General features: G+C 49.8%; 1 protein-coding gene across 2 annotated transcripts in view; it reads left to right on the top strand.

Annotated features, from left to right (window-relative positions):
- PLXNA4 (plexin A4) overlaps positions 1-27,926 on the top strand; it is a 346,342-nt gene that overhangs the window by 37,919 nt on the left and 280,497 nt on the right. The window contains exons 3-4 of one of the 2 annotated variants that reach the window (XM_069461825.1): positions 26,627-26,657; positions 26,980-26,983. The exons of the other annotated variant lie outside the window; for it this stretch is intronic. Coding sequence (XP_069317926.1) covers positions 26,627-26,657; positions 26,980-26,983 — 35 coding nt within the window. The remainder of the gene's footprint in view (positions 1-26,626; positions 26,658-26,979; positions 26,984-27,926) is intronic. 2 annotated transcript variants of the gene reach the window in all.

The following is a 27,926-nucleotide window of genomic DNA, read 5'->3' as shown; positions in this document are numbered from 1 at the left end:
ATAAGAGAAAGGAAAAGATGAAGAGATGGAAGTGGAGAGGATGCCCCAGGGAGGGGGTTACATACAGAGAAGGTGCTGTTCACATACATCCCTGTGCCACTGTGGGAGCTCCACCCGCCCACCCCATGCCGCTCCCCTGCTAGCAGGGCTGACCCTGGCGGGGCTCACGCTGGGTGGATTCATCCAGGACTGCTCCAGCCAACGCTTACTGCTTGCTGAGTGTGGGTGCTGCTCTGGGGGGTTTGCACCTATTAATTCACTCCATCCTCAGAACGGCCCTACAAAGTAGACACGCTTACTATTGCTAAGGACGCTTAGGAAACCCAGGTCCAGAGAGTGAAACAGCTAATCCAAAGCCACATGATTAAGGCTGTAGAGGCGGGACTTGAATGCAGGGTCTGGCTCCAGAGCGCCTGCTTGTCCCCATCGAGCCCTGCTGGACTCTGGCTGAGCAGAGTGTAGTCACCCATGACGCCTGCCCGAGACCCGCAGCCTTCCAGAAACGTCAGGCATTACCTCCCTTTCATATTCGTCCCTTTGACTGAAGCTGGCCCACTCTCTTGCTCTCTTTTTGCCCTAAGGTATTTTGTCGCCAAGCAATGATGGAGGACCCCTCCCTGCCTGGCTGGTTGGTGGCTTCCAGCTTCTCCTTCTCCAGGGTGGAGAAGCTGAGCCGAGTGGTTCCAACTTGCTGGCCTCCTGATGTTTGCCCGAGCTGAGACCAGGCCCCTGACCCACATGGGCACCTGGCACAGTGGCTGTGGTTGCCCATGTGCTTTCTAATCCTTTAAAGCCGGTGCTCTCTGGCTCTAAGCTGGCATCTCTGTTTCCCTAGCCTCCTCTTATTCCAAAAATGTGCATTTCAGAAGAAGCAGATGGGTCTCTGTGTGCTCTTCCAGTCCCTCTCTCCTTCAGCTCTGCGGGAAGACTTGTCTGCTCTGGGTCTTTCTGCTTTCTTTCCTCCTCACGAAACCTTCTGCCTACCTCCCCTTCCAAGTCTGCGATAACACATTGCTCATTTGTACTCAGCTGGCCCTGAAAATCCTGGGCCCCGTGATCCTGGGACCACAGCACATGGGAGGGGAAGAAGGGATTTTTCTATGAACCAGGAAATTCCTTGTACTCAGGTGTGATGGCCACATGCCCAGAGACATTCTGGGTGGTGTTAAGGTTGGACTACATTTCCCAATAAGAAAAAAACACGGTCATCACTTGGCTGGGTTATGAGGCCCTTAAGTGACTTTGCTTCAGTCTAGGGACCAAGGTCCTCTTTCCTAAGACCTCAGTCATGATTCTTACAAACCTCAAGAACAAAGATTGTGAAACTTTTCAGAGAGAGAACTTTTTCTTCATATAAAACTTCACATGGAAGCCAAACATTAAACTGATAAAAATCATTTCAGGTTGGGGGGTGTGCAGGGGTTTCAGAGCTTTCCTCTCTGTCTTCTCAGTGTCCCCCCAAGACTCCTAGGACACCTCCTGGCCCTCGGGGGCCCTATGCAACACAACAGGAAGTCCCACCCTGTGCACTTGCCTTGTGGGTGGTCTACACTGAATCATGAAACCATCCTGTATGCGGGCTGTGTGTGTCTGTGTTGTTGGGGTGAGGCCTAGGGAATGGGGGGATGCGTGTGTGTAAGGGAAGGAAAGGAGGAAGGGGGACCTGCCAGCGAGTTGCCATTACAGCCTTGCTGTGGTTGGCATCTGGATTTTCTGGGGCTGGGTCGGGCTTTGAATCATGGCTGTTAGAGAGAAGCCAGGAAATTTCTTAAATGTGATGGAGCATCCTGTCTCCTACCCGAATGAATATCTCAGAGGTTCGAGGAAAACAGGCTTCTGGCCAGGCCACCTTTAGCCTTAGGAAGAGCCATTTCCATCTGAGGAACATCCTTGAAGACAGGTGCTGGCCCTTGAAGATAGATCCCCTGAGCTTGCACCGTAGAATACCTGGGCTATTTGTGGCCCTTTAATCCCGCTGAGGGTGGGGCTAGCTCATGGCTTTTTTGATTTAGAGATCCATAACGGTTGTGCTGACAAATGCCACCTGCATCACTACTGCCACCAGATACTTAGAGACCTGCTCTCACATCTGAATCACAGGTGACAGTCTGCAAAGCCCTTTCACATATTGCTGAGTTTCAGTGACATGCCCACCTGGTGCTGTGAGTCTCACTTTACAGGTGAGGAGTTCAGCTGAGAGAGGTTACCTGGCTCAAGCAAGGTCACAGAACTAGTTAGTGCCAGGGTGGGAACTCAATCAACTAAGATAAGATAATGAAAGGCCCTTAACTTCCAGGAGGCCCCCTGCAGACCCCGCCTAATGTCTCCTCGCATGCCGGCTCAACCCGCCATCCCTCCCAGGTAGGACGGAGCAGGACTCTTCCAGAGCAGGTTCCCATTGTTATTTTCCACATCTCAGCACCACGTGTATTGCTATTTTTATCCTGTACTAGAAACTATTAAGTGGGGAGAAATGTTAATTGGTATTATTACAGCAAACTGTGTCCTAGTAACATTGCAATTCAGAGGTAAGCTCCCCACTCCGCTCCCCACCTTTTAGGCAAAGAGAGGGAGTTTATTCATTTCACTGACAGCCGGCGCAGGTTTCTTTGCCCGGCCCCGGGCCTGTGGGGAGAAGCATTCAAGACTCCGACACACATCGGACAGGCTACGGGGCCTCCGCTCCGCAGTTGGTTTATGAGGGAGGGCAGCGGGGGTGGGCGGTTCTGTTTTATCCGCTGACGCTGGGTGGCAGGCAGGGGTGCCTGCTCGGGAAGCGCCGTGGGGTGCGGCTTACAGGGTCTTTGTGAAAGAATCTGGGCCACATGTGCTCCCGGCCAGCTGAAAGCAAGAGATAGCAGCCCTCATGGTGTGTCCCCCTAAGCCAGAGCAGAGGATGAACAGATTAAAATATAATGGCGATGAAGGCTAAAATGTTCTGTCCAACTTGCAGAAGGAAGAGAAGAAAGGGGACATACTATGCAAGGACTCAGCCTACGGGCTGTCTACAGACGGCCTGGGTTCAAACTCCGGCAGCTCTCCTCCCCAGCTGTGTGACCTCGAGCGAGTCTCCCGAGCTCTCTGGCCTCAGTTTCCTCATCTGTAAAATGGGGCTAGGAATACCCCTCTGGGTTGTTGCGAGGGCAAAGGACATTGCACACAGCACAGAGTGAGGACTCTGGAAATGAATGTTTCATAGTGATTTTTTTCTCGTGTGCTCTGAGAAGCCCGAGGGCCAAGAGGGTGCTGAAAGCATTGGGACATAGAAAGTCCAGGTTCCAATCCAGCGCTGTCCAGGGACTGCCTGAACCCGACCCGCAGCGGGTGACACCTTCCAGATCCCCTCCCGCCCTCCTCTACCATGGGAAGAATCGTCAGCTTATCTCATGGTACCCTACAACTTTCGTTTTTTATAATATTGATTGCTTTTAAAAAATTATTTTAGCAATATATACTGTTTGTGAGAAATGTAGAAAAAGAATAAACAAGAAAAAAATCACTTGAAAACCTGCTATCTTTAGAAAATTATTATTGATACTTGACTGTATGCCTGTGTCTTTTTTCCTATAAACATATATCGTAAATATATACAAAGTTGAGATTATATATAAATGTACATGTCATGCTTTTGTCCCCACTTTTCATTGTGAACATTTCCCCGTGTGATTAAATATACTTCAAATGGATGGTTTTTAACGGCAGTGTAATGTTTCACGGTGCAATCCTTGCTCTTCTCTGCTTTGCCTATAAGCTTTCTGCTTTTCTTTTTGGTGTATTTATGTCCTATTTCCTTTTGAGCCCCTATTAATTTTTGCTGTATGGATTGGATTTTCTCTCCTTTCCCTCCTCCTGGTGATTTGGAAAGTATTCATCCTATTTTAACATAATAATGGTTACCCTTAAGTTTTTGAAATCATATTTAAACTCATATTACCTAAGCATCAAAATTAAGAATTAAACAGTCTGCTTTTATGTCCTTCTCCTCCTCCTCCTTTCCAATTTTTGTTAATGTGTTCTAGATTTTAAGACCTATATCAATATTTTTACATTATGATAATTTCCATATTCATTGATCCCTTTCAAACATTGTTTTTGACATTTCTACCATTTTATAATCAAAATTATTCTAAGTATTTAGACAATTCTACCAGCTTATCATAGCTCACAGAGCTGTAACATCGCAAATTCCCCACCTGTAGGGGAATTTTGATTTGTCTCCTGGTAGATCAGCCTTCACTGAGACTTTTTTTTTTTTCCTGTGCAGAGAATACTGCTAATGTAATATTTAAGCCCTTGGATATCTGAGACTGTCATTCTGTTGACCTTAAATGTAAATGAAAACTTGGCTGACTATTTTTCTTTCCTCAAAGTTGTTGAAATGACTCCATTGTCTCTGAGCAGTGAATATGGGAGAGGAGCCCGAGGCCACTTGGATTTGGATTCCTTTGTAGGTAATCTTTCCCTTTTCTCTGTTTGAAGGTTTATAGAATTTTCTCTAGCTATCAGATACATTTATCAGGATATGTGTGTGTGTTGACTTAATTTCTTTTGCCTTGCCTTTAAATACGTTCTTTCAATCTGCAGCCTCAAGTTTTCAATACAGGAAAGCTTTTTATTATGACGATTATTATCATTCTCATCATTATTTCCGTGCCATGCTGTTCTCTCCTTGGAGGATTCGTTGTATGTACACACGGGCTGGCCCGGTTTTGTGGTCCAGGTCTCATATTTTTTTTCCCTCACTATCATCTGATAGCTGAGGAAGCTTTTCGAGTGTGTCTGTGACTTTATTTTTTGCAGTGTACTTTCTACTACTTGGCAGTTTTCGGTGAGGTTGTCACTCCAGCCATGCGTGTGACCTTACCTGACTGCAGTCCTTCCCTGGGGATCGGATGTGGCTGTCGAATCGTACCGTTACTGCTCTGGGGAGGCTTGTCCCGAAAGAGACCAGGGGCCCCCACAGTCAGTAATATTTCCTAGCTGGCCTTTCAGGGGGAAGTTGGCTGACCCCTGCTCTAGAGGCTATTTGCTTTGATTTTTCAGACAAAAGTCCTCTTGAATCTCACTGAAGAATAAATAAGAAAGTTTCACAAGCATTCTCTCTCTCTTGTTTTCCTTGTAGTCAATTTACCTTGTAGAAGAGTATTTCTTGTGGTACGCCTTGTCTTTTTTATTTTTGGGGACCTGTGATATCTTTCTACTTATTTGGTAGCTTTGTTCTGTTTGCTCAGCCTTACAGAGAGAGGTGGTACGGAGAGCTACCATGGGCCTAGGAGAGAATGGTGCGGGTTACTTCCTGAAATGGTTAGATCTCTCTCTCTCTCTCTCCCCCAAGCCCCCATTTATTTTACCGAAAAACCAAACTCACCTTTGTAATGAGTGACATGTGAGATCAGCAGAGGTAGGGTTCCTTCTCTCCATGTTATTCAGTGAAGGAAGGAGAGGGAGAAACTGAGGCACAGAGTGCCTGTGACAACAGACACACCACTTTGAGTTCCAACACAGCCTGCTTGTTTTGAGGCCCCCACGGACACTTCTCAGCTGGCAGCCCCACCTCCAGTGGTCCTGACTCGATTTGGTTTCCTGCTAGTGACACCTCACCTGGGTCCTTTGGCGCCTGAAACTCTGGCGATGCTGTGACTCTGTCACTCGAGAGGTGGACTCCATAGAGCCCCAGGAGGGAAGGGGGGAAATGCAGGTAATTTTTTCCATGCAGCTATTTTTGAAAATATTTGGAGAAATTACGATTTTAATTATTTTTCTGTTGTACCTGAACCATACACGGCCATACATATTCCTGCTATTGGTTGCCGTCATGTAATTCCCACATCTGGACAAAATAGTGCATGAAAATGGGACCCCTTCACAAATGTGCATCATTACTGGCTAGGAGGGTGACTATATCGCGTGCTGGCGTGTAAGCTGATTGTAGGAGGGGGACCAGGGGAAGGGAAGGGGCAGGGGGTGGACACACTTCTTTGTATAAATGTGAATTCGAAAATCAGCTACTTTTGCAATTTAGTCAACACCAATTATACGTACTTCTTTAATGATATAGATCATTAAAACCAGCAGATGATTTAAAAATTATGTCCACATTGTTTTAGGGTACTTTATATTAAATGCGGAGGAGCCATTTCACTTTGGATCAGGCCCCCCACCCCCTGTTAGATTTCCCGTCTGGTCTGTGCTTACTTGGGCTGGCATTAAAACGAGTCCAGATTTGCTGACACTCTTCCCACCAGCCTGAGTGTTCGGGGAAGCAGGACCAGGAGCTGAAAATGGCCATGGGGAATAAACCCCACCCAAACCCTCAGGACTAGACCCCGCCCATCCTGTTCCAGGGGCTTCCCTAACCCCCAAAGCGCTTCACTTGGAAAGAAACTACAAAAATCAAACTGACTCGAGCGCGAGCCCGCTTGCTGCTCTCTGGTCCTTCCTGGGTATTCCTCTCGTACTGCCAAGGAAATAGGATTGTTCCAGTTCACATTTGCTGCCTTTCAGTTTGTATCCAGCCTCTCTTGAATGATAGATGAAAAAGCAAGGAGGTTGAATTTCAAATAAGAAAAGGAGTGGCAGATCTTTTCCCCAAACCTAAAATCTTGTTGGTGTTAAAAACTTCAACAGCAATAACATGTACTACTTAAGTTCTTCCCTTATGCTGCTTCATGCAACTCTTAAATTAGAGGCTGTGTCGCAGAAAACGGCCTGCTCAGGGGATTTCACCCCCAGAGTGAGTGCCTTTGTTCCGACGGCAGCCCAGAGGGTCAGAAGGTCCCTGGCTGGGCGGCAGGAGGCAGCATGTGGGCTGTGCCGACTCTGGCTTGGTCGCGCCGTGTAAATGCCCGTGCTGCACCTAGGCCCATGTAGATGTATGTATTTATGCCTCCTAAGCCGCATACTTCAGGGCTGTAATTGTATCCTGTGTCCCCACAATATTACAGACGTGAAGGGAAAATGAGGGCTTTGCACGTTCCCGGAGATGTAATTATGGTAATAGGCAGACCTTGTTTGCAGTGCTTGTCCCGCTAGGCACGTCGCCCAGCTCCCACCGCACACGGCTCGGCAGTGTATGGGCTAGGCTAGGGACTGCTTCCAAACTTGGATTTCTTGGGTAACTTTTTATTGCACTATCATATTCATACAGGAAAGCACATATATCCTAAGCCTTGGTGAGTTTTCATAGGCTAAACTCCTCCATGCCACCTGTACCCAAAGCAAGAAATAGAATATTCCCATTCCCCGGAAGTCCCCTCTGACCCCTTCCCTCCCAGGGGCAGCCACCTGAAGCCATCCTGACTTCTCCCAGCACAGATTTGCCCCCTCTGCCTTGTGCTCGATGTGCTGAGCTTCTGTGGTGCACGCTCTCTGTGTCACCTGTCTTTAGCACTGCCTTGTGTTTGTAAGCATGACCCATATTGTCACATGCAGTTGTCGTTCATTCTTTCTTTTTGTGGAGCATTCTGTTGTGTGTCTATACCAACGTTTATTTTTCCATGTTATCGTTGATGAGCATTTGAATGGTTTTCAATTTTGCCTTATACGAGCAGTGCTGCCCTTGGTCCTCTCGTGCAGGTCTTCTGGGGACCATATATATTCCTATTTCTACTGGAAATAGACCTAGGAATGAAATTGTTGGGTCATTGCATGTACTCAGCTTTAGTAGATCCTGCCAAGTATAGACTAGGTATTTTCTAAAGTTTATTATTTTTTAAAATGTGTTTGTTTTAGATTAGATATTTTTAAAGGGTTTTTTAGTTTTGGGAGCCTAGTGAATTAACATCCTCGCCAGAAAATAGCATAAAGGGGGTGCCTTGTTATTCTTAGACTGCGTGGTGTGGTGGGTTTTGGAGGGAGGTAGACCTGGGTGTGTTAGTTCAACCAGTGTTTATGGGGTGCCCACCGTTCTACATGGTAGGACATGTTGGTTTCCCAAGGCTGCTGCAACAAAGGACCACAAACTTGGTGGCTTCAAACAACACTAATCTATTCTGTTACAGCTCTGGAGGCCCAGGGGTTCTGCTTCTGCCTGTGATTCCCATTGCGTCATGGGAGAAGGTTGCTGGATGGGACGGGGAAGTGTGCTCAAAGGACAGATACCTTGGGATTTGTTTCACAACTATAATTGACTTTCAGCAGCAACCAAGACTCTAGACAGATAGAAAGAAAAAGATCAAAATACAAGACAGTGTCAGTGCCATGTGAGATGTTGGATTGGATCCTGGAACAGCAAATGGATATTAGTGGAAAACTAGTGAAATCCACACATAAGCCTATAGTTTAGTTAACAGTATAATGTTGATTTTGTTTTAATAATTGTACCATGGGTATATAAGATGTTAACATAAGGGGAAAGGAGGTGTACTTATACAGGAACTCTCTGTACTATCTTTGCAAGTCTTCCATAAATAGGAAATTATTTCAAAATATAATAGAATATTAAAAATAATACAAAGTATCCACTTAGGCATCAGAGAAAAACTCCGCATTCCGTATGTGTATGTGACATGGAGACAGGGTCTGGCATTGGCAAAACGGGTTTGGGAGATCTGAAAGGTGATGATGAGGTTTAGAAAAGAACCATTAAGGCATAAATGGAGATTGGGGTTGTGATACGAACAAGATGATGTTTGTTGTCGTGACAGGGATGTTTGAGTCACCACCAGGGCCTCCCAGGGCCTCCGGGTGGTCTCTGGCAGCCTCTCCGCCTGGTCTGTCAGCCTCCTGCCCCCGCCTCCCTCCTGGCCTTCCCCGGGCTCGGTCTGCCAAGGCTCCCTGGTGGTCTGCCTGCTCACAGCTCAGTCGTTATCTTCTGTCACACACTTATCTGGGCACGGTTAGAGCTCTGTAATAAAATTTGTCACCGACTTTAATCCCATCACTGTCCAGACCCGGTTGATTAGTCCCTCTGGTGGCTGTGACTTAGTTCCTCACCTCGAGCCTCTTCAGAGGAAATCGGTCCAGATAGGAGTTCAGGGAGCGCTCCTGGCCTTATGAAAAGAGAACAGAGAAGATGTAAACCAGGACCTCCAAACACTCCCACCATAATAATCCAAATGGCATCGTCTCCTCTTGCCCTCCTGGCAGCCCCGCATCCAGCCCCTCAGGGCCAGGGGCGGGGAGGCGGCATCTTCTCCCTTCCTGGCCATGAGCTGCAGGAGCTGGCCTCGCCTCCACTCTCCCAGCGACTTCGCCAGCCCTGCATTTCCAGAGGGGTCCTGAGATGGGCAGAGGGGACGCTGGACAGGTCTGGGCAGGGGGCCTGAGGGACGGAGGCTGTGGACCATGTGGGCCACAGTCCCTTTCCCTCCGCCAGGCAACACGGATGTCCTGGCAGGCGTCTCTGGTTGTGTAAGTCTTCACGGCTGCATGCTTGCTGCACACTTTCAAAGCCCAGAAAGAGAGAGTGTATGTGTGGAGAATGCAAAGGGTGGATTCTCCAGGGAGTATCTGCACTCAGCAAACATACTATGGGGGCTCCCGACAGGCATGAAGACTGTGATTGTTTGTGTCACCCAGGGTGTGCATGCAGGTGTGTCTCCAAGTGTAAGTGGGAGCAGCCCTCAGTGTGTGTGTGTGAGTGAGAGAGAGACATGCTCGGGAACACCTCCACGTGGGCTGGCCCCGCCACCCTTCTCTTCCTGTTCCGCTCTGCTACACACCTGCCGCCTGTCTCCTTCCCTCCGCAGCCTCTGAGAGCCAGACGCCCCTCCCAGCCCTGAAGGTAAACCTGTTCTCTGTAAATACACGTTTTGTCTCGGCTCTGCAGTTCTCCTTCCTCCAGGCCGTCAGGGAGGGCTTCACACTCTCTCTGCACCTGCCAGCAAGGGGGCAAACACCCGAACAGTCAGAGCACCGGCTGTGGCTACCTGCGGGGCCTACCTGTGCAGGCAGAGCCCAGGTGAGGCTGCAGGCAGACGGCGGGGACTGCCTCTCAGAGCTGCCGGTCTCCCTGCAGTGTCGCCACCTCTGCGGGCAGGGCAGCACCCCTGCAGCCTCTGGCCCCACCTGGGGCAGGGATGCACGGCACCTGGCGTGGGCCCCCTTGAGGGTGCTGCAGGAGCTGTGGGAGGTGGATAGCCCACAGTGGGGCAGGAAGAGGTCTGTGCTAGTTTGCTAGGGCTGCCATAGCAAAACACCACAGACTGAGTGGCTTAAACCGCAGACATTTATTCCCTCACTGTTCAGGAGGCTGGAAGTCCAAGATCAAGGTGTGGGCAGGGTGGGTTTCTCCAAAGGCCTCTCTCCTTGGCTTATCAATGGCTGTCTTCCCCCCGTGTCTTCACAGGGTGCTCCCTGTGTACCTGTGTGTATCCTAATCTCCTCTTCTTGTACGGATAACAGTCATATTGGATTAGGGTCCACCTAGTGCTCTAATGATCTCATTTTAACTTAATTACCTCTTAGAGACCCATCTCCAAACACAGTGGTATTCTGAGGGTTAGGACTTTAACATGTGAATTTTCGGGGTTGGGGCACTATTCGGTTTATAACAAAGTCCTTCCTGTGCGTCTCTTCTGCCTCCTTTCTGGGGGCCGTCTCCCAGCCGGCTTCCGCCTGCAGCCAGGCATGCCCCTCCCAGAACCTCACTTCCTCTCCTGCACGGGTGAGGCAGCTTTTTGCAAATTAACCACAAAGACAATGGATAGTTTTGTGGTTGCTGTTGTTCTGATATTTATAGGATAAGGAGAAGGCAATGCGACATAGCAGCAAGAACAAGAACTTTGGGATGAGACTTAACAGTCATGTGGCCTTAATAAATGTCTTCACCTGTCTGAACATGTTTTCTGTCTATACTGTGGGGCTGCTGGGAGGACAGAGTGAGCTAACGTGCATGCGATGCCTTGACAGTGCCCAGCACGTAGTAGGTGCTCAAAACTGACTTGCTTCCCTTATTCCCAGTGACAGTGCTGATGCTGCTGCCTCCCTGCACGGGAACGTGTGGCGACGGCAAATGCACTGAACCCGAGGGGCTCCTGGGACAGATCTGCGTCCACTCCCGGCTCTGGACCGGGGGTGTGCTCGGCACTGGGTGAGAACCTAATTCTGCTGTTTCAAAATAAACCTGCTCAGATGCCATCTGTGCTGACAGTGGGTCAAAGACAACCTCTCTGGATACAAATGCTTATATGTGCATTGAAAGTGGGCCAAGTCTCAAAGGGGAACTTTGACAGAAAGTTTGAAAACACTCATTGTGGGCAAAGGATGACATGGGAAGCGACTCCCTCTTCCCTACAGGGATTTTTCTCAAACTTGAATGTGAATGGGAATCACCTCAGGGTCTTGTTATAACACACCTTGCTGGGCCTGGGCCCAGAGTTTCTGATTCAGTAGAGCTAGGGTGGGACCAGAAAAGCTGCATTTCCAGTAAGTTCTGAGTGTCGCTGCCACTGCTGACCCAGGGGCCACAGCTGGATCAGCACTGTCCCACGGTCTGAGACCCTGGGTGGGGTTCACGTCTCCTCTTCCTCCAGCCTGTCCTGACTTCGCCGCTGTATTGCCTGCCCGACCTGACGTCTTGCGGGAAGAGCAGCTTTGTTGAACCGTCTTGTCTTCCTGGTTTACATAGGATTTGCATCTGTTCGTGGGCACCTGTTTCCTTGGCTCTTATCCTTATCTCTTCTTTTTTCTCCTTATTTTCTCTTGTCATTTTTGGGCCTCCACATATTTCACCATGACCAAAAAGTAGAACTCAGTGCAAAATTCCCTGACTGTTGCCTGCGGCGACCCCAGTTAGAAAATGGCAGATGCAAAAGGAGCATCTCTCTCGTTGCCATCCTCATCTTCCGAACCCCTGTGTGCCTCTACCCCAACACATATCAATTCCTGGGTCCCAATTCCCTGATCACTTTGCTAGAGTAAATAATTGCTGGTGTGTGGTGACCCTAGGTCACAGCCAATGGAGGAATGTAATTAGGACCTTCATTTCCGCCCATCTTGGGAGCTGTCTTGCAGCTGATACTTGTTTCTCTGGCCCCTTGTGGGGCGCTCACATCTTACCCCTGAGACCAGGGGGCTTGGGGTGGAGTGCAGGTGCCCATGCCCGGATGCCCAGGTGGCCTTTCTTTGCATCTTTCCCCACGGCAGCAAGAGGGCAGAGCACCATCCTGCAGGGAGTGGCAGCGTGGCCCTCACACCCTTCCTGCCATACCTGGAGGTGTGGATGTGCTCAGTGGTGGCCACACTGGGGAGAGATCTGAGACTAAGAACTCACCCCGTGCCATGTCTTTGTGAACTCCCTAACCCCTCATGGCCACCATTGCTTCTCCTGTGTTAGGCTGTCTTACTCTCCTTCCTCCTGGCCTTGGACCCTGCTAACACGTACTTGGTAGAGATGGGCCTGCCACAAGCTCCCCTGGGCTGAGAAGGCCTGAAGCGACTTGGAACGTGTCCTAGTGGGCAGGACATGAATGTGGGAGGCAGAAGCCTGGCCTTTTGCTCCTACCTTTTCCATCTCTCCCTGCTGGACTGATTTCTCTATTGAATGCCTGGTGCTGAATGCCTTGCTGGGGGAGATGACGGCAGATAAATCCTTCCGAGTTCTTTTGGAAAAATCCCCCCATTCAAAGCAGGGGAGGAAAACCTCTTCTTGCTTTCACTCCAACCCCCGTGGCTAAGCCAGACTTGAGACAAAAATAAAACCAAGAGAAAAGGCCAAGAACCTCTTGTGTGTCCCCTTTGGAGCAGGAGGGGACTGTCAGGAAAGGAAAAGGGCAGTGGGTGTGATGTAATATTTGGGTGTCTGATACCTTGAGCCTCCTTTGGGGAAGAAAGCCTGAAGAAAGCAGAAGTTGTACAGATTTAAGAAGGGAGGAGTCATTGGCTGTCATCCCTAGGAAGGTCCTTCCTACCAACAGACTTGCACTGCCCACATCCCCCAGTGCCGGCGTCATTGGCCCCATCAGTTCTGGGCCACTGAGGCAGCTTAGGCCTCTGAGCCTGGTATCTCTCAGAGGGCCTGGCACTGCCTTCTCCTCTTGGGATCCCACTGGGTTCACAGACCAAGCTCTTGCCTCCTTCTTCTCCCAGATAGACTCCAGGGCAGAGATGTTTCCTGGACTGCTCACCCCTCTGTCCTTTCCCCATGGGGCCCACCAGGCACAGCCAACAGCAAAACACTAGAGACTCCACAAAAGAACAATCCTTTTCTTGCTGGACATAAGCACAAGAGAGCCCTTTCTAAAATTTCGACTTGGAGCCAGGCTTCTGCCTATTGCTATATATTGGTATATTTCCCCAACTTCCTGAGGACCAGATCTGTCTGCCATTCCAACTTCTCCCCCCCCCCCCCAATTTCTGGTGGTAACCTTGAGAAGGCCTAGGGCAGGGATGCAGCGAGGAGGACACCGGATGCTAGGACCTCAGCCAGGAGGACTTGGAGGAAGAATCCGGCTGACCCCGCCATGCCATCCAGTGAGGACGTCTGGGCCTGTGCAGATGGGGCCTTGAGGCCCTTGTCATCTGGGTTTACTGCACCTGGTCTCACTTGCCTTCCTTAGACATGGTCTCCTGTGAGCTGTTAAAAGTCAAGCATCGTTTTTAAAAAAGTGGGTGGAGATTGGTGAGTAGCTAGGACCTTTGGGTTTGTGTGACCCATACCTTGAGGGTGTGGCTACAGAAAAGAGTGTAACCTGGGATTTTCCTCAGGCTCGAATCATCTTCTTTCTAGGCTCCTAAGCCTTGGGTGGTTGAGCTTTCAAAGATTCAGCCCCTCCCTAGGATCCTGAGCCATGAAGCTAGGGGTTTAGGAACTGACTTGCCCACCTGGGCCTCTCTGGGCCACCAGCTTGCCCCGGGGGCTCCAGGCCACAGTGGAACGGAGCCCTCACTCAGGAACATGTAGGGGTTACTCTGGGGTCTCGGGGAGAGGGCTGCAGACGCCCACCACGGGGGTTAAGAGTCTCTGGGGACACTCCGGCTGCCTCCTTGGCCACTGGCTCTCGGCAGGTGGAACATGTTCCTCTGTTCCGGGGGTGCTGGAGTGCTGCTGCCCTTGGCTTTATTGGAGGGCAGAGTCCTGGTCTTTCTGGCCTCCCCACCCCTCTTTCCTCCACAGCCGAGTGACCCAGAAGTTGTGGGGGAGGCGTGATGTGACCGTGAGCACTTGCTGCTGATAGAACTGTAATGAAATTAATGAGCCCTTCAAGCTCCCTCATTAACAGCGTGTGGGGGTATCAGAGGCATGTGTGACGTTGGTCCTCTAGACGTCAGCCCAGACAGACTCAGCTGCACGCTTGTCCTGCTACCCCTGCGGGGAGACCACCCTACTTTCCAGGAGGAGCACCCCCTTCCCTTTTGGAACTTTTGGTGTGAACTCTTAGGTGAGGAGAAGGAGAGGGCAGGGCTTTGGTGTGGTTGTTCTGAGATCTATGAACACAGCACAATCTGGCCATATTACGGCCCAGAAAGAGCCACAGCCTCCTGGACCATAACTTACTGTGTGAGCACCTTAGCCTCTGTGAGCCTCACTTTGCTCATCTGTATGTGGGGGGTCCCCTGGAACAGTCATCTTCCTTCTTGGAGGAGAGAGGGGATTCGAGAGGTACAAAACAGGAGCTGTGTCCAGGAAGGACACGGACACTGTGACAGAGAGACATTGCATCATACATCCTTACTCCACCGGCCCAGGGCTCTCGGCTGGGCTTTTGGAGTCTCTGAACTGTGTAAAGTTGTTAAACAATGGGTGAGTGAGCATTTTCAAAAATCTTTGACAATATTCTCAGAGAGTTCTTGGTCCTCCCAGGGCTAACATCCACTGGCAACTTTGGATGGAAGTAACTCGGACTTCAGCCAGCTGGGGAGGATGGGCCTCTCCTTGGAGGCAGGACCCCTGTCACCAATGTGGCCTCCTGTGCGGGGCACGGAAGGAGCCTTGCTTCTGGTGCTGGGGAAGCTGTTAGGCGAGAGAGAAGCATGATAAATGGAGGTGGCCACATGTGACAGAGGATCCCAGAGAAGGACAGGGTCCCAATGAGGTGGATCCGCCTCCTCACCCCTTTGTGGGAGCAGAGCTGGTGCTGTAAGACCAGGATTTCCTGAAGTGGATTCTCTGCCGTGGGAAGCACTGATCATGGTGGCGGTTTTGAGGGGACGGTTCCTCCTGGCTTCTGAGCCCTCTGACTGTGGACACAGTGACACCTGCCTCATTGTCTTGACCTGACTGGACCTTGGATTTTCCTTATTATGGGCTGTTTCAAAGTGCGCAGTTGAACATTGTCAGGGGCCAGATTGCCAGCTTACTAAGAACAAAAGTCCCAAACCACATGGGTCTGAACAAGAGGCCAGGAGCCCAGGACACCGAGAAGAAGGAAGCCAGTCAACTGGGCAAATGGGAATGAGTCGAGCCATGGGTTAGATCAGTCATAAGGTCAAACTCAGCCTAACCCAGTGTCCAGCAGTGTCTAGCCAGCCAGCCAGCTGGTGGTTACCTCTTAGAAAAGGGATTTGAAAAGGCTTCACCTCTGATAATAAGCCAGTGGTTTGCCACCAATTCAATCCAATTCAATTAATAAACCAAACATTTATTAATTACCTGTTGTAACTTCAGTACCTTACCAGGCATTACCAGGGATATGTAAGAAATAAAAGGCACAGTTTCATCAGTTAGCTGTGGAGAACAAACATCTGTACGAGAAACAGCTAGAGGGAACCAGGGCTGGGCCACGTATAAATATGCATGTAAAATTCTGTCTGTGGTCAAGAACTCTTTGCTGGTTCCTCTCTCTTCAATTCATAGTTTCTGAGAAATGACAGGGTTCAAAGTTCTATCTGTCCCTTCAGTTTTCCCCATTTTAGGTCTGAGAACACAAAACAATAATTGTTTTCCTCAAGGAAGAAATAACATGTAGATGCAGAGGGAAAGAGGTTGTACCTGGTTAGGAGAGAAGGAGAGTGATTACTAGATTAGAGTTTGCTCCTTCCACGATACTGAAGAATAGGGATTCCCTGGCTTGCCTCCATCTCCCCCACCTTTCTTTGCCCTCCACCTCTACCTATACTGACCATATGACTGGGCACACTCTCTACTAAACCTTTGGCTCTATGGGAAAAAAAATAAGCCCTGATTTATAGCATATGCCAATTTCTGTGGTGTAAACACTTCTACCATGGTGAGCTCAAGCTACCAATGATTTAACAACCAAATCACAAAATTCCTAAACATTTAACAATCAGCTATTCTGAGTTGGCAATGGCTATTCCCTACCCGTTGAGCTGGTCATCACTGACCACTTCACAGGGCACCAGGCCTAGCCCTTACTGACAAAGGGGTAGCTTCCGTAAAAGACCAACTCAGGCACCCACTGGTTAGCATCCACTGGGAAAGGGAGGTTCAGGGAGGAAAATGTAGCTCTTTCTGGCACCCCAGTACTCCAATATACCTATCAGAGACAGAAGCTACAAGTTGAGAGAAAAGGTATATGTGTTTAGGTTCTTAAGCTTAGGAGAGAAGTTCATCTTCCTGAGATGTACTGTGTGGCGTGGACAGAAGACTGACATCAGTGACCTCTGGGGATAATTAAGTCCCCTTTTAGAAAATTTATAGTTCTATGATTCCTTCTGATGGCTTAAGAGATTAGGGTCCTCTAAACAGAGGTAGCCTACCCCTCCCACAACACGGTGTCCTGGTCACCTTGCTTCCCTTATTGCTGAGCCCATCTCATCTTCCTTATACCTTCAAACCGTTTTGCTCCAGGGTAACGCCTTTCCCTATCCCCAGGAAGTCAAATTACTCCAGGTGTGGTCGAAAACATCAGTACTTAGGAGGTCAGAACTCACCTGATCTCACCTGCCAGGGCCTCCATTTCCTACAGTTTTCCCCTCTTCCCGTCCCTGTCGAGAGCCTGGTAGGACTGAGGAGGATGTGTCCATCCATTGGATAATGGGGACAGAGTCTAGGGGGCACTGAGTCTTGACACCTGAGAGCAGGGAAGGAGGGACGAGGTCCAGTTCAGCACATCCAGGTGAGGTGCTATTCCATTCTGGGCTCTAGCGAGAGCCTCGAGAGCCAGCGGAAGTCTCCAAGGGGAAATCAACCAGCAGTGTCAGTCAGGCAGTAGAGCGGGGCCCGAAAAATCAATGCTGACTTCTAGATGCCAGGAGGGCAGGAAGGGGAGAGGAGGATGAAACGAGAGCATTTGTTTGCAATTCGAATATAACAAATCAACAGATCACTGTGCAAAGACACCCAATGAAACTGTGCATTCTGGATGTGGTGGGTGGGGAAGAAGGGAGGGTGGAAAGTACAGTCAGGGCCTGCTGAGAAAGGCAGAGGTGTTTGTGTCCGCTGAGGCCCCCTGCAGAGGCCAATGGTGCCGAGGCCAGCTAGCCTTGGGTCAGAATCCCAAATCTGCCACTTACTAGTCGTGTGGCCTTGGACCAGTCACCTCACCTGGTTGACCCTCTGTTTCCTCTTCTGTAAAATGGAGCCATTAGGAACACAGATAGGGTAGAGTTTGTGTGAGGATGCAGTGAGGTGTCATTGGCACCTGGGTAGTAGATGCTTGGTACATGGAAACAGCTATTATTTTCTTATTCAAAATACATACCATAGTGTCTGGTGCATTAAGTTAGTTTCCTTTCCCTTCCCTTCTAGAGGGCAGTTCAGAGGCTAATGGAGGTAGAGAATTAAAACTCGGATTTCATGCACTATCTGGGTGGCTGGGCCATTTACTAGGTTTCCTCACTGGGCCCCTGAGGTGGAATCCTCAAGTTCCACCCTTTTCTAATTCTCCTTTCAGCTCTTCTTCTAGCGGTGAGACTTGGCCACATGTTTAATGGCACAGGGGCTGGATTTCCTCCTGTGTAATGGGATGGTGACGGGGCTTCGCTTATTGGGCTTGTGAGGTTGCAGTGAGAGGTATACTGGGGATGTACATTCCTGTTGCTCTGTCATTACCCAACCTTTACCGATGTGTGTGAAGTGCAGCCTCTGGTCTGAGTGTGCTACATGCAGTATCTCACTTGACCATCAACAAGGAAAGAATATTAACGAAGGCTGAAATTTAGCAAGATACGGTTCTTCAGTTCATCTACATGTACTCACCCTGGCTCAGTTTGTAAGCAGGGCACTTGGGGAGAAAGAACAAAGTAAGTGATCCCACAGAGTTCACCAAGAGGGGGTGCATCCTGGCTGGTGCCCGTTTTAGTATGTCGAACAATACCTAAGGAGCAGAACGAGTCCCTGGCCCTCCTCTCCTCATTGATGGGATCCGTCTATTATTGTGCTTCTTGGAATGGAAGCACACATCTTTGAAAAGAAGCTATGCCAGAAATGTTTTAATTTGAGAGAAGTACCAATTTAGAAAATGAAGGGGAACCCTGGAGATGCCACATGTTGGTCTTTGGAAATTTTCTCTGCTGAATCCTTCAATGACAATATTTTCCCTTCTATGTAATAAAGAAAGGATGCAGACATGAGGTTAATTAAGAGGGATGTATCTAAAGGAAGGCCGAGTCCAGAGCAACCCAGAGAGAACACAGTCACAACCACCGGCAGAATCTCCGCCATCGTCCTCCTTTCATATCGACTGAGCACACGCAGGGAGACAGAACACAGGCCCACTGGCAGCTGGAAATCGACTCCAGAAACATCCAAGAGGAGGGGGCGTAGAGATCACAGTCATGACATCATCAGTGTCTTGTATGTGCTGAGCAAAGGACGAACATACAGAGTGTTGGCAGAATTGGGATTTGGGAAGAAAATTGCCCAGTGGATTTAAACTTCAGGTGGCATGCCCGCTGTCTCTGAAGGCTTGGGACTTTAGAACCCAATCTCGAGCAGCCCAGAAGACATCAGGACTCCCCGAAAGATAATGGGGTATTAACAAAGATGGTACTTCTCATTGGATTAGCTGTTGCTGTAGGAACATGGCTGCAAAGGAAGCTCGGAGCATCAGCAAAGGAGAATCGTTCAGGTTGGGCAAAACTTGTACCTCCAGGAAGTTGAGGGAGCTGGGTCCCAGGAGACACCAGAAGCGCGAAAGGCAGTGTGGAGGCCTAGCCATGCACAGGCCCCAGTTGCTTGGTCTCCTTCGTGTTAAAGCCAGGAGTGGCACTCAGATGGACGCTGGTGCAGCATAGTCCAGGCTGGCAGATCCAAACTGCTTGTCAACAGCTGATAGGGCCATACTGATGATAGGGCCCTGCTGGCCAGTCCTGGGGACAGCGCAGGGGTTTGACCTCACAGGCCCTGCCAGTCCCAACAACCTAGAACTTTAAGTCTGTTAGATGAAGGCAAAATAAAGCCCAGGGACTTCAAGAAGAAGCCACACAGAAAATCAGGGGGCAGAGGTGTTGCTGACGGGGGCAGCGCAGCGTGCTTTCTTGTTTAATGCCTGTCTTTCATCCTAGATTGTGAGCTGGGGGGGCCTGGGACTGCTTTTGTCTTGGTGACTGTTCCACATCTGGTGCTTAGCCCAGGGCCTGGGGCACAAAGCACTTAATAATTACTTACTAAATGCCTGAGCAGGGGGGACTTCTCTGAGTGACAGCATTTGGGAGGACAGAGGTCAGCCTCTAAAACAAAAAAGAAAATAGAAAAAGAACAGGAAGAATCCCATGGAGAAGCAGCAGATTGCGCTCCAGAGAGAAGACGTAGGTGGCGGGGAAAGTTGCCCATGCGAGGAAAGTAAGATCTTGAGGCATTCCCAAGAAGCAAGGGGGTGGAAGGACATCTGTTAAAACTTCTGAAGACGGGCTGGGGGCTGGGGGGTGCTGCATGGCCACCTTCCCAGGCTTCCCCCTTTCTGTCCTGTTTCTCTGCTTGCTGACACTGTGGCTTGTACATGTCCTTCGGGCTCACCCCAGCTGCTGTCATCAGGGACCGCCAAGGACCCAGCACTAAACTCCAGGCTGGTGACACTAAGCATGTTCCTATAATCTCCAACTCCTTGCTCCTTTCCTGACGGAGACCTTTTTCTCTGCCCCTTCAGGCTGGGGTTTGTCCTCTCTTTTTGTCTCTGGAGCCCCAGGCAGCCCTGAAGGCCAAGTGTGATCATTACAGGATTGGGGCTCCCCGCAGATAGGATGTGCGGGTGCCCCCCCAGCCTCAGAAGAGCTGAGCCCTCATCTCACCTCTGACTCTGATGTGAGGTTGGAAGTGTCACTCTTGCATGCAGTTTCCACCGAGACCGTTGGTGACGTGCCACTTCACGAAGCACTGACACTCCTCACCCTGAAGGGCCTCTCCAAAGCGAAGCCCAGACAGACCTCTGGCCTCATTAAGTGGGGTCTACCTTTGGGACCATCCTTCTCTAATATTTAGCCTTTGCTGGCCTTGGGCAAATCATTCTTTGAGAGACCTTCGTTTCCCTGACTGGCAGCCAAGCAAGAGGATTATTATATGACTGAATAGATTTTTAAAAATGTGGTAGAGTCAGAATTTTTTGTAATATATAAATATAATATGAAATGTGAAAAGGCATGAAATAAACTCCAAAAGCAGAGCTTAAAAAAGAATTCCATTCATGACTACCTAAAAAAGCTGAGCCTAGTGGAATGAGCGCATGTAAATGCTATGTTCTATGGCCTTGGGATCCGTGGGCAATATCCTGTGTCCCCGAGCACAGTGTGTGCCTAGCTAGGGGTTGTCAGTGGGAGTTTAGAGAAATTTGTTGTTGTTCTCAATTCAAGGAGCGTTTATGGAGGACATGTTATAGTCCAGGCACTGCTGGGCACTGCCAACCCAGAAAGAACTAACCACTATCTGAGGAGCCCCCAGACCCCCTTACAGATCAGTCTTTCAAAATACTAAAAAGAGAAGCATCTTGTCCAGGATCTTGTAGCAAGTTTTGTGACAAAGGCAAGTTCAGAAATCACCTATTGAATTTGCCTTGTGTTGCAACACAGGTGAAATATAGTCACTTAGGGCAAAAGCTAGCTGGTAGGGGCTGAGAGTTAGGAGACTTAGATTTTCCCTCTGTCCCTGATGGGAAGTCACCATAAAGCTGTGATTTGCCACTGGAAGGAACTCAGGGTCCACTATTCCCATGTCATGTTTGAGAAGGCTGAGTCTTCAATATATCAAGCCCCGTCCTCTTTCATATGTAAAATAGAAATAATAATGGAATACTTACCCTAATTATATTGCATGCATTTTAGCAAATAAACTGTGAGAATAGCTGTCAGAATATTTTGGAAAAATAAGTGCACAGCAATCTTGACTCTGCTTCTAGAAGCAAGTGCCGTGTTTATCATCCTTCTTTGCTTGGTTCACTTCTCTACCAGGTGTCCAGGCGAAGCCCTGTAGATCCCAGAAGGACTGCTGCAAAGAGAGTCAGATCCAGTTTTTAAAAACATTTTACTTACGGGCAAAAGTCCTATCGCAGCAGCTATGCTCTGATTCCCATCTGATTGGCTCTTTTCACAAATAAGTGCTTGATAACCACCCTTCATGGGGAAATATTTGATTTATTCTATGGTGGTTCTTTGGAAAGCCTTTAAAAAAAAAAACCATGTAAAAACATTTGCTAGCAGCTTTGGGGACAGGGAGGAATGAGCAGAAAGAATTACGACCACACACTCTTGGAATCGTTATCATATTAAACCTGTGTTCCTTGAGTGTACGGATTTTCTGATGCAGTTGGGTCTCTTGGCTCTGGACAGTGAAATTGCTATCCTCTGCCACAGAATAAATTACCTGTCAGGCTCTTTTAAGCAGTTTCAGGATGGTTAGTTTGAAGACAGCAGCCCACGCAGGAGAAGGCAGACTGGGCTCGGGGTGGGGAGAGTGCACTTTCAAAAGTTGCCGGGTGCGTGTCATAGTGTTATTTGCTGTGTCGTGTTGATCTGGGGCGATTTGACAGCTGCATGTGAGAGGCAGCAGCTCAAAGGATTGAGAACCACCTTCCAGGTGTTTGTCTGTGCAAGGCAGTGGGACAGGTAAACCAAGGCTCTGTTTCTAAGCACAAGGATCCTGGCATTTTCCTGCAGGTTGAAGCTCAATGTTGTTGTTTTTTTGCTGCCTCACTTGTGGGAAAATGGGAGGATGTAACTGACCCCATTATGAAGATAAATTTGTGTTCTATGGCAGCATGGCGCATGCCCACACAGACACACACACACAGTAAGGTTTTCCAATTAGCCAGCCCGAAGCATTTATCTAATCCCATAAAGCTTCAGAAAGTGCCACACTGCTCATTCGCCTTTAGGACATTTTCTGGGGTCAGGAACCAGATGCGTCTCACCCTGGTAATGCCCTAGTCATCAGCAGGATATAGAGGTCCCATGGGTAAAAAAGAAATAGTGTAAAAATATGTACTAGGAGCTTCAGGGAAAGGGAGGAGAGAACGGAAAGAATTAGGACCACAAACTTTGGTTGGTCACCTAATCCATGAACCTCTGAGTTCAGGGCTTACCCTTAACCAGTGGTTTGCAAATCTTTTGGTTCCAGAAGCTGTTTGAGTGGCAGAAAATGCCCCTCCTTCCCCTACAAAGAGCCCTGTTAAATGTGTCACCTAAGGTGAAAGGAAGGGAGCCATGCACAGACATACACATGTGTGCGGGTGTGTATGTATAATATGCATGTGTACATGTGCATGTGCATGTATGTATATGTGTATACATGTATAGCTCTGTGTTTATATATATATCTCATATGAATAACCAAGTAAATTGCTTCTTCATGTATTCTAAAGTGTGGATGGTCACACATTCTGAGAGACAGATTGAGGTAACCTGGAGGATCTTCAGGGGCCCCTGGGTGACTTCTTTGGCCAGGGCTGGCCTCTGTGACTGTGGAGCCCCAGCGAGGTGGGCCTGCCACACCTGTGGGCCACGTGTCGTGTCTGAAGCTCCAGCACCTGCCAGCTGAGCTGCGAGTGTCAGGGCAGCTGGATCCGGCTGAGATTATTTCTGCTTCTCAAATCCCCCTGGGCCAAAGATAAAATGAGAACTGCAGTTCATGAATGATACCAGGGATGCTGAATGAACCGGGGACAGGTAGCGCTCTTGCTGATAGCAAGGCACGTTACACACGGCAATAATTGCAGGTGTACTTGCTGCCTGGGCTAAAGAGTTTAAAAGGGACGTAATAGTTCCTCTCAGTGCTGGTTGAAGAATTAATATGTCCACATGTTTCATATAAACCTGAAGTCCATCAGTGACTTACTGTGTAGTTGAGCCAAGTCGATTTGGAACAAATCTTTTTATTTTGATTTGCTGACAATCAGTTATAAGGACTGTTGAAAAGAACCCATTAGACCAAGAGCAGAATTGTCAATAGTAAGCACATCTAAAACTCTCCAGAACTGTAAACTCTCCAGAACTGTAATTTTTGAGAATATATATTGAGGTGTTAGTATGTGCTGGGCATTGGACTAAGCCAGTCTAATTGCTAGCAAGTGGCAAAAATAGGATACTACTTGTCTAATATCAGAGCCCTTGTTTTAGCATTATACTATCTGATATTTTAAACTATATGTTGGAATAATATTGAGATTGTCTGCTAGAATTATCATCCTATGCTGATATTCAGTGTGTGGTTGAGAAGTTAGCAGTTCCATGGTTAGCTGTGTAGATGATGTTACATATCTACCCCTGCCTCACTTTTGCTATGTCATTTTAGACGTCGGATGAGGGGTGCTGGAAAATAATAATAAAACAAATGAATATTTCTTGAGCACTTTCTACATTCCAGGCACCGTGCCCAGTGCCTTCCCATGGACTATGTCGTAAAAGCAACGCTGTGACAGTCGCTTAATGTTATCTACATCTCATAGGTGAAGAAACTGAAGCTCCAAGTGGTCACGTGGTCTGTGGTCCTAACTATCCTTTAACCCCAGTTTACAAACATATGCTTTTGGCATGTTGTGTGCAAAGCAACACATGCACTTGTACTCCTGTAAGTTGGGCTGAGATTTTCCTGCGTAGGGTGTACCAAAGACACGCTTCTCAAAAGCCGTGGCCAGGTTCCCTCACCGAGGGCCCTCAGGTCAGGATCAGCATCTTCAGGCCTGAGCTCCAGCATCCTGGAACCACGACCCCACGCTGGACATGCTCCCGCCCTGCCCTGTGGCTTTCCTCCCAGCCCTGCCGCCCCGGAGCCCTGGGGTAATCTTGGCTCTTGTTCATTCCACCTTCACTCCTGTCTCCTCACCTCCCTTCCTCAGTGGGGACAGCGGTTTCCACCTAATGTGTGGTGACCCACCTGGGCTGGTCAGGCTGCCCTCTCCGATGGCACGGCCCTCCCGCTGCCGCCAGTCTGCACGGAGCAGCTCCAACTGTGGGTGTGCCCATGTCGCTGTGGTCGCCACCTCTGGGCTTTTCTGGGGAGGGAGAAACGAGAGAGCTCTATTGAACACGGGAGAAGTTGAAGAGACCAGTTAGGGCACAACAGGCGAAGGATCTCTTGGCGTGGAGATACAGAGCCGGTGGCTTTATTTTTTTTTCTGCCTCAGATGCAGCTCTCCTTCCATTTGTGATCCTGAGCCTCACTCACGTTGTCACGTGCACACCCCCGCTCTCACACGTACACCCACACATCACCAGCTACTGCAGTTTCATTTGTGAGAACATGTGTGTCTGTGCACGTGCACGTGTGCTTGCGAGTGCCCACACACACACACACACACACACACGGTGTGGTCACATCCCACACTCCCTGCTAGATCTCTCAGGTGCTTTAATGAGTTGAGCTCAGGACCATGAGGAGGAGAGGCAGCAGGCACAGATATGACTTTCTGAGCTCCATGTCCTGACTGTCGCACTCTGGAGAGTCTCCCTAAAGAGCAAAATAGATGCCCCGTGTCACTTGGTGGATCACCTGGGTTGGATCTCTCCTCCACAGGGTCAGCTCGTAGCCATTTTCATCTAAGGACTGGGGGGCAAAGGAAAGGAGACTTGGAAGGATGCTCCCTGGGCATGCTCTTCCCCATCCATGTTGTCGGTTTCAAGGTCAAGGTGGGCATTATCCCTGAGCAAGTCGTGCTTGTGTGGAGATGGGGCACCTGTGGGGCATTGCAGCCAGGGAGCCCTGTGACACCCAAGTCAGAGGGCTGCACACAGCTCCAAGTGTCCTCAGCCCTGAAATAGTCTACATCGGGCAGGTGGCTGCATCCCAGCTAGAGAGAAGGGCTGGGAAATTTCATAGGTCATTCCTAGCTTGTGGCAAACATCTTTCAGCCTCTCCCTTCCCCTCTCCCATCCACTGACCTTTTCACTGTTTCTGTCCTATGCTGATTCTAGGTCTTTCTTGTCTCTTGGCTCATCAGCCATCAACTGAAATTCAGAGCCCTAATTCTCCATGTAGCAACTTGGAGGAGGGGTTTGCATGGGGCTTTTCTGTGGGTTTCTCTGAGGGTTGGAAATTGAGGGAAAAGTCACCTTGCTTTGATGGGGACCTTCCACCCCTTGGCTCCTTCTGCTGTGTTTCCAGCAGTGGCAGTGACACTTGCAGCTAAGGTGCAGGTGGAGGAAGGGAATTCCTAAGTTGACTGGCTCTGTCCCATTGCTCACAATCTATGGGGCAAGCCTTCCCCGTGCTGCACCGCCCGGCTCCAGCGTGGCTGGGCAGAGTAATTATCCTGGACAGCTGCACGGTGTTTGCTGCTGTGGCCTTACCTCATCACCCACCCCTGCCCCCCGTTTTTTACTCTAGCTGCTTAAAATATAAACCAGACCCCTTGTCTCCATAGACGGACTCCCTTTGGAGCGGGACATAGTGTGACGTGTCATATGTCATCTGATTAGCAGCATGTCTGGGCGACTGCCACATGAGCACAGGAGGAAGGAGAGGGTAGCTCTGAGCTTGCAGGGAAAAGGGGGTTTGTTTTTCTAGGGACAGAGTCTCCAGGCTGACACCCGACCCAGCAGGTGACTTTGACAAGTTATTGCCTCTGAGCCCCATCTGTGGATTGGAGGAAAACCGTTAAGTCACCCATCATTTTCTGGGAACTTGAGAAGTCTGCAGGGCGAGTCCCTAAGCCACAAACACTCCACCTTGGCAGCGACTCTAGACAATATTAGTGCAATTGTTCTCTCCATCCCGAAGATGAGCTGAGAAATGGTTGGAAGCTGCCGGGACCTATTTCTTGCTGGACGCTCATCCTGGCCTTTGCCTCACAGGGTGGTCCTTGCACTTCTGCTCAGAGCTCTGCGGGAGAGGAGGGAGGAGAAGAGGTGTGTGCTCCAGGGTGGAGGAGGGGGAAGGGAGACAGGGTTAGGGGACTTGGCCACACTCACACAGCAGCCCACAGACTGTTACGAGTCATGTGGGTGCTCAGGGGCTCACCAGCACAAAGACAAGTGTCCCCAGATACAGGTGCTCCCTGCAGACAACACAGGCAACTCCTCTAATGCCAGACTGTGCCCCTTACTCCTTCCTTTCACTTTCCACTTTCTTCAACTCTCCTTTCCTTCCTTGCCCCTCCCCAACAACACCTCCCCCTATCTAAACTCAGACCCCTTCTGTACACTGTCTTCTCTTCAGGGAGACTGGGGCGACTGGAGGGTGGCCGTGGGGGCGATCAGAGGGTGGAAGTGGTCCTCCAGGCTGCTCGGGGCCCCGGGGGGAGGCCGTCGCTGGGTCTGGCTGAAGGCTCCGTCCACAGGGCTGATTAGAACAGGCTGCGGTTTGAGCAACTGTAATAAGGCGTGGTTGTCATGGAAACAGGCTCTTGATGTTGTCCAGATTTTAGAATCCCTCCCTTCTCCCCATCTTAGTTATTTTCCTTCCTTCCCTGTTTTTTCCCCTGGGGCTATGGGTACATGTTCAGCAGGGGTTTGTGGACCGGCAGCCGAGAGCGAGGGCTGCAGATCTCAGCCGGCCTCCGCAACACGGCCGCCCTTCTAAATGAGGACGTGGGGCTGGGCAGCCAGGAAGCCTGCGGCAAGGCACGCATTCTTCCTGCTCGGGTCCCAAAGATACGGGCTGCTGCGTCCAGGTGCTAGAAGCGCCGACTAACACCTGACGAGTGCCCGTTGTGCATGGAGAAGGACTTGGAGACGCAGAGTCTGGGGAACTCTTCCCAGGGGTGACCCCAGAGCCGTGGGTGGGAGGAGGACGTTGGTGCCTCTGGACTTGGGTTCCTCATCCTGGGGGAAGATCAGTAATCACCACCCACAAGGCCGGTGCTTCGTGCGCACAAGAGATTAATCCCCCAACCCCTCACAGCTGCACCCAGGCAAGGCCATGCCAGCCCACGCAGCAGCCAAGGGTGGCCGGAGCAAACCAGAGCTTGTCACTCTGCTCTCAGGACAGCATCATTCAGGGGCCATCTGCCTCAGTGTCCCCAACTGTGGCAAAATGGGGATCATGTGCCTTGATCTGACTGCATCCATCCCAAGAAGTTGAGAGGCTAAAAGGAGATGGCAGATGGCAAGCTCTTTGGGAAGAAGCTAGTGTCATACAAAGGAAAGAAGTAACTGTCAGGGACTACTTCAAGACAGACACAGACATGGAACAGCATCACTTGCGACGAGCTGCAAACTGATTTGTCTCAGAGAATCTGAACTTCTAAGTTTGCATGTTGCTAAATTTCAGGGAGAGAAACTGTGTAGTGCCTGCAGTGCCTACAACGTGTTCACCCATCTCTCCTTCCTCCTTGTCTCCCACCAGGGGCGGCTGGGACAGGCATTCAGAGATGCCAACTGGGCTGGCTGATGTGGGCTGGGCCCCAGGGACAGCGATGCAGGCACTGAAGTGGCCAGGAAACTATGAAACTGGGGAATGGGTGAAAACTGTGGCCACAAAAGAGAGCGTTGAAGGCCAATCCTGGGAGTGCCCAGTCTGATGCCAGTGAGGGGGCTGGGGCGAGGGAATGGGAGACAAAGGCACAATGCCTGGAACTAAGGAAATACAGGAACAGAAGGGGAGAAGCCACAGGTGGAAAGTGCCCTGGAGTCTGGCAAGGCCGTGGGGGTGGGCAGGCCAGCCTGGATTCAAGCCCAGGTTGGAGCAGTTACACTGGAGTTGCACCTAGTAGGTGCAC

This window comes from Eulemur rufifrons, chromosome 29 (genome assembly GCF_041146395.1).
Source record: "Eulemur rufifrons isolate Redbay chromosome 29, OSU_ERuf_1, whole genome shotgun sequence".
NCBI lineage: Eukaryota > Metazoa > Chordata > Mammalia > Primates > Lemuridae > Eulemur > Eulemur rufifrons.
This window is presented reverse-complemented; position numbering and strand designations above follow the sequence as displayed.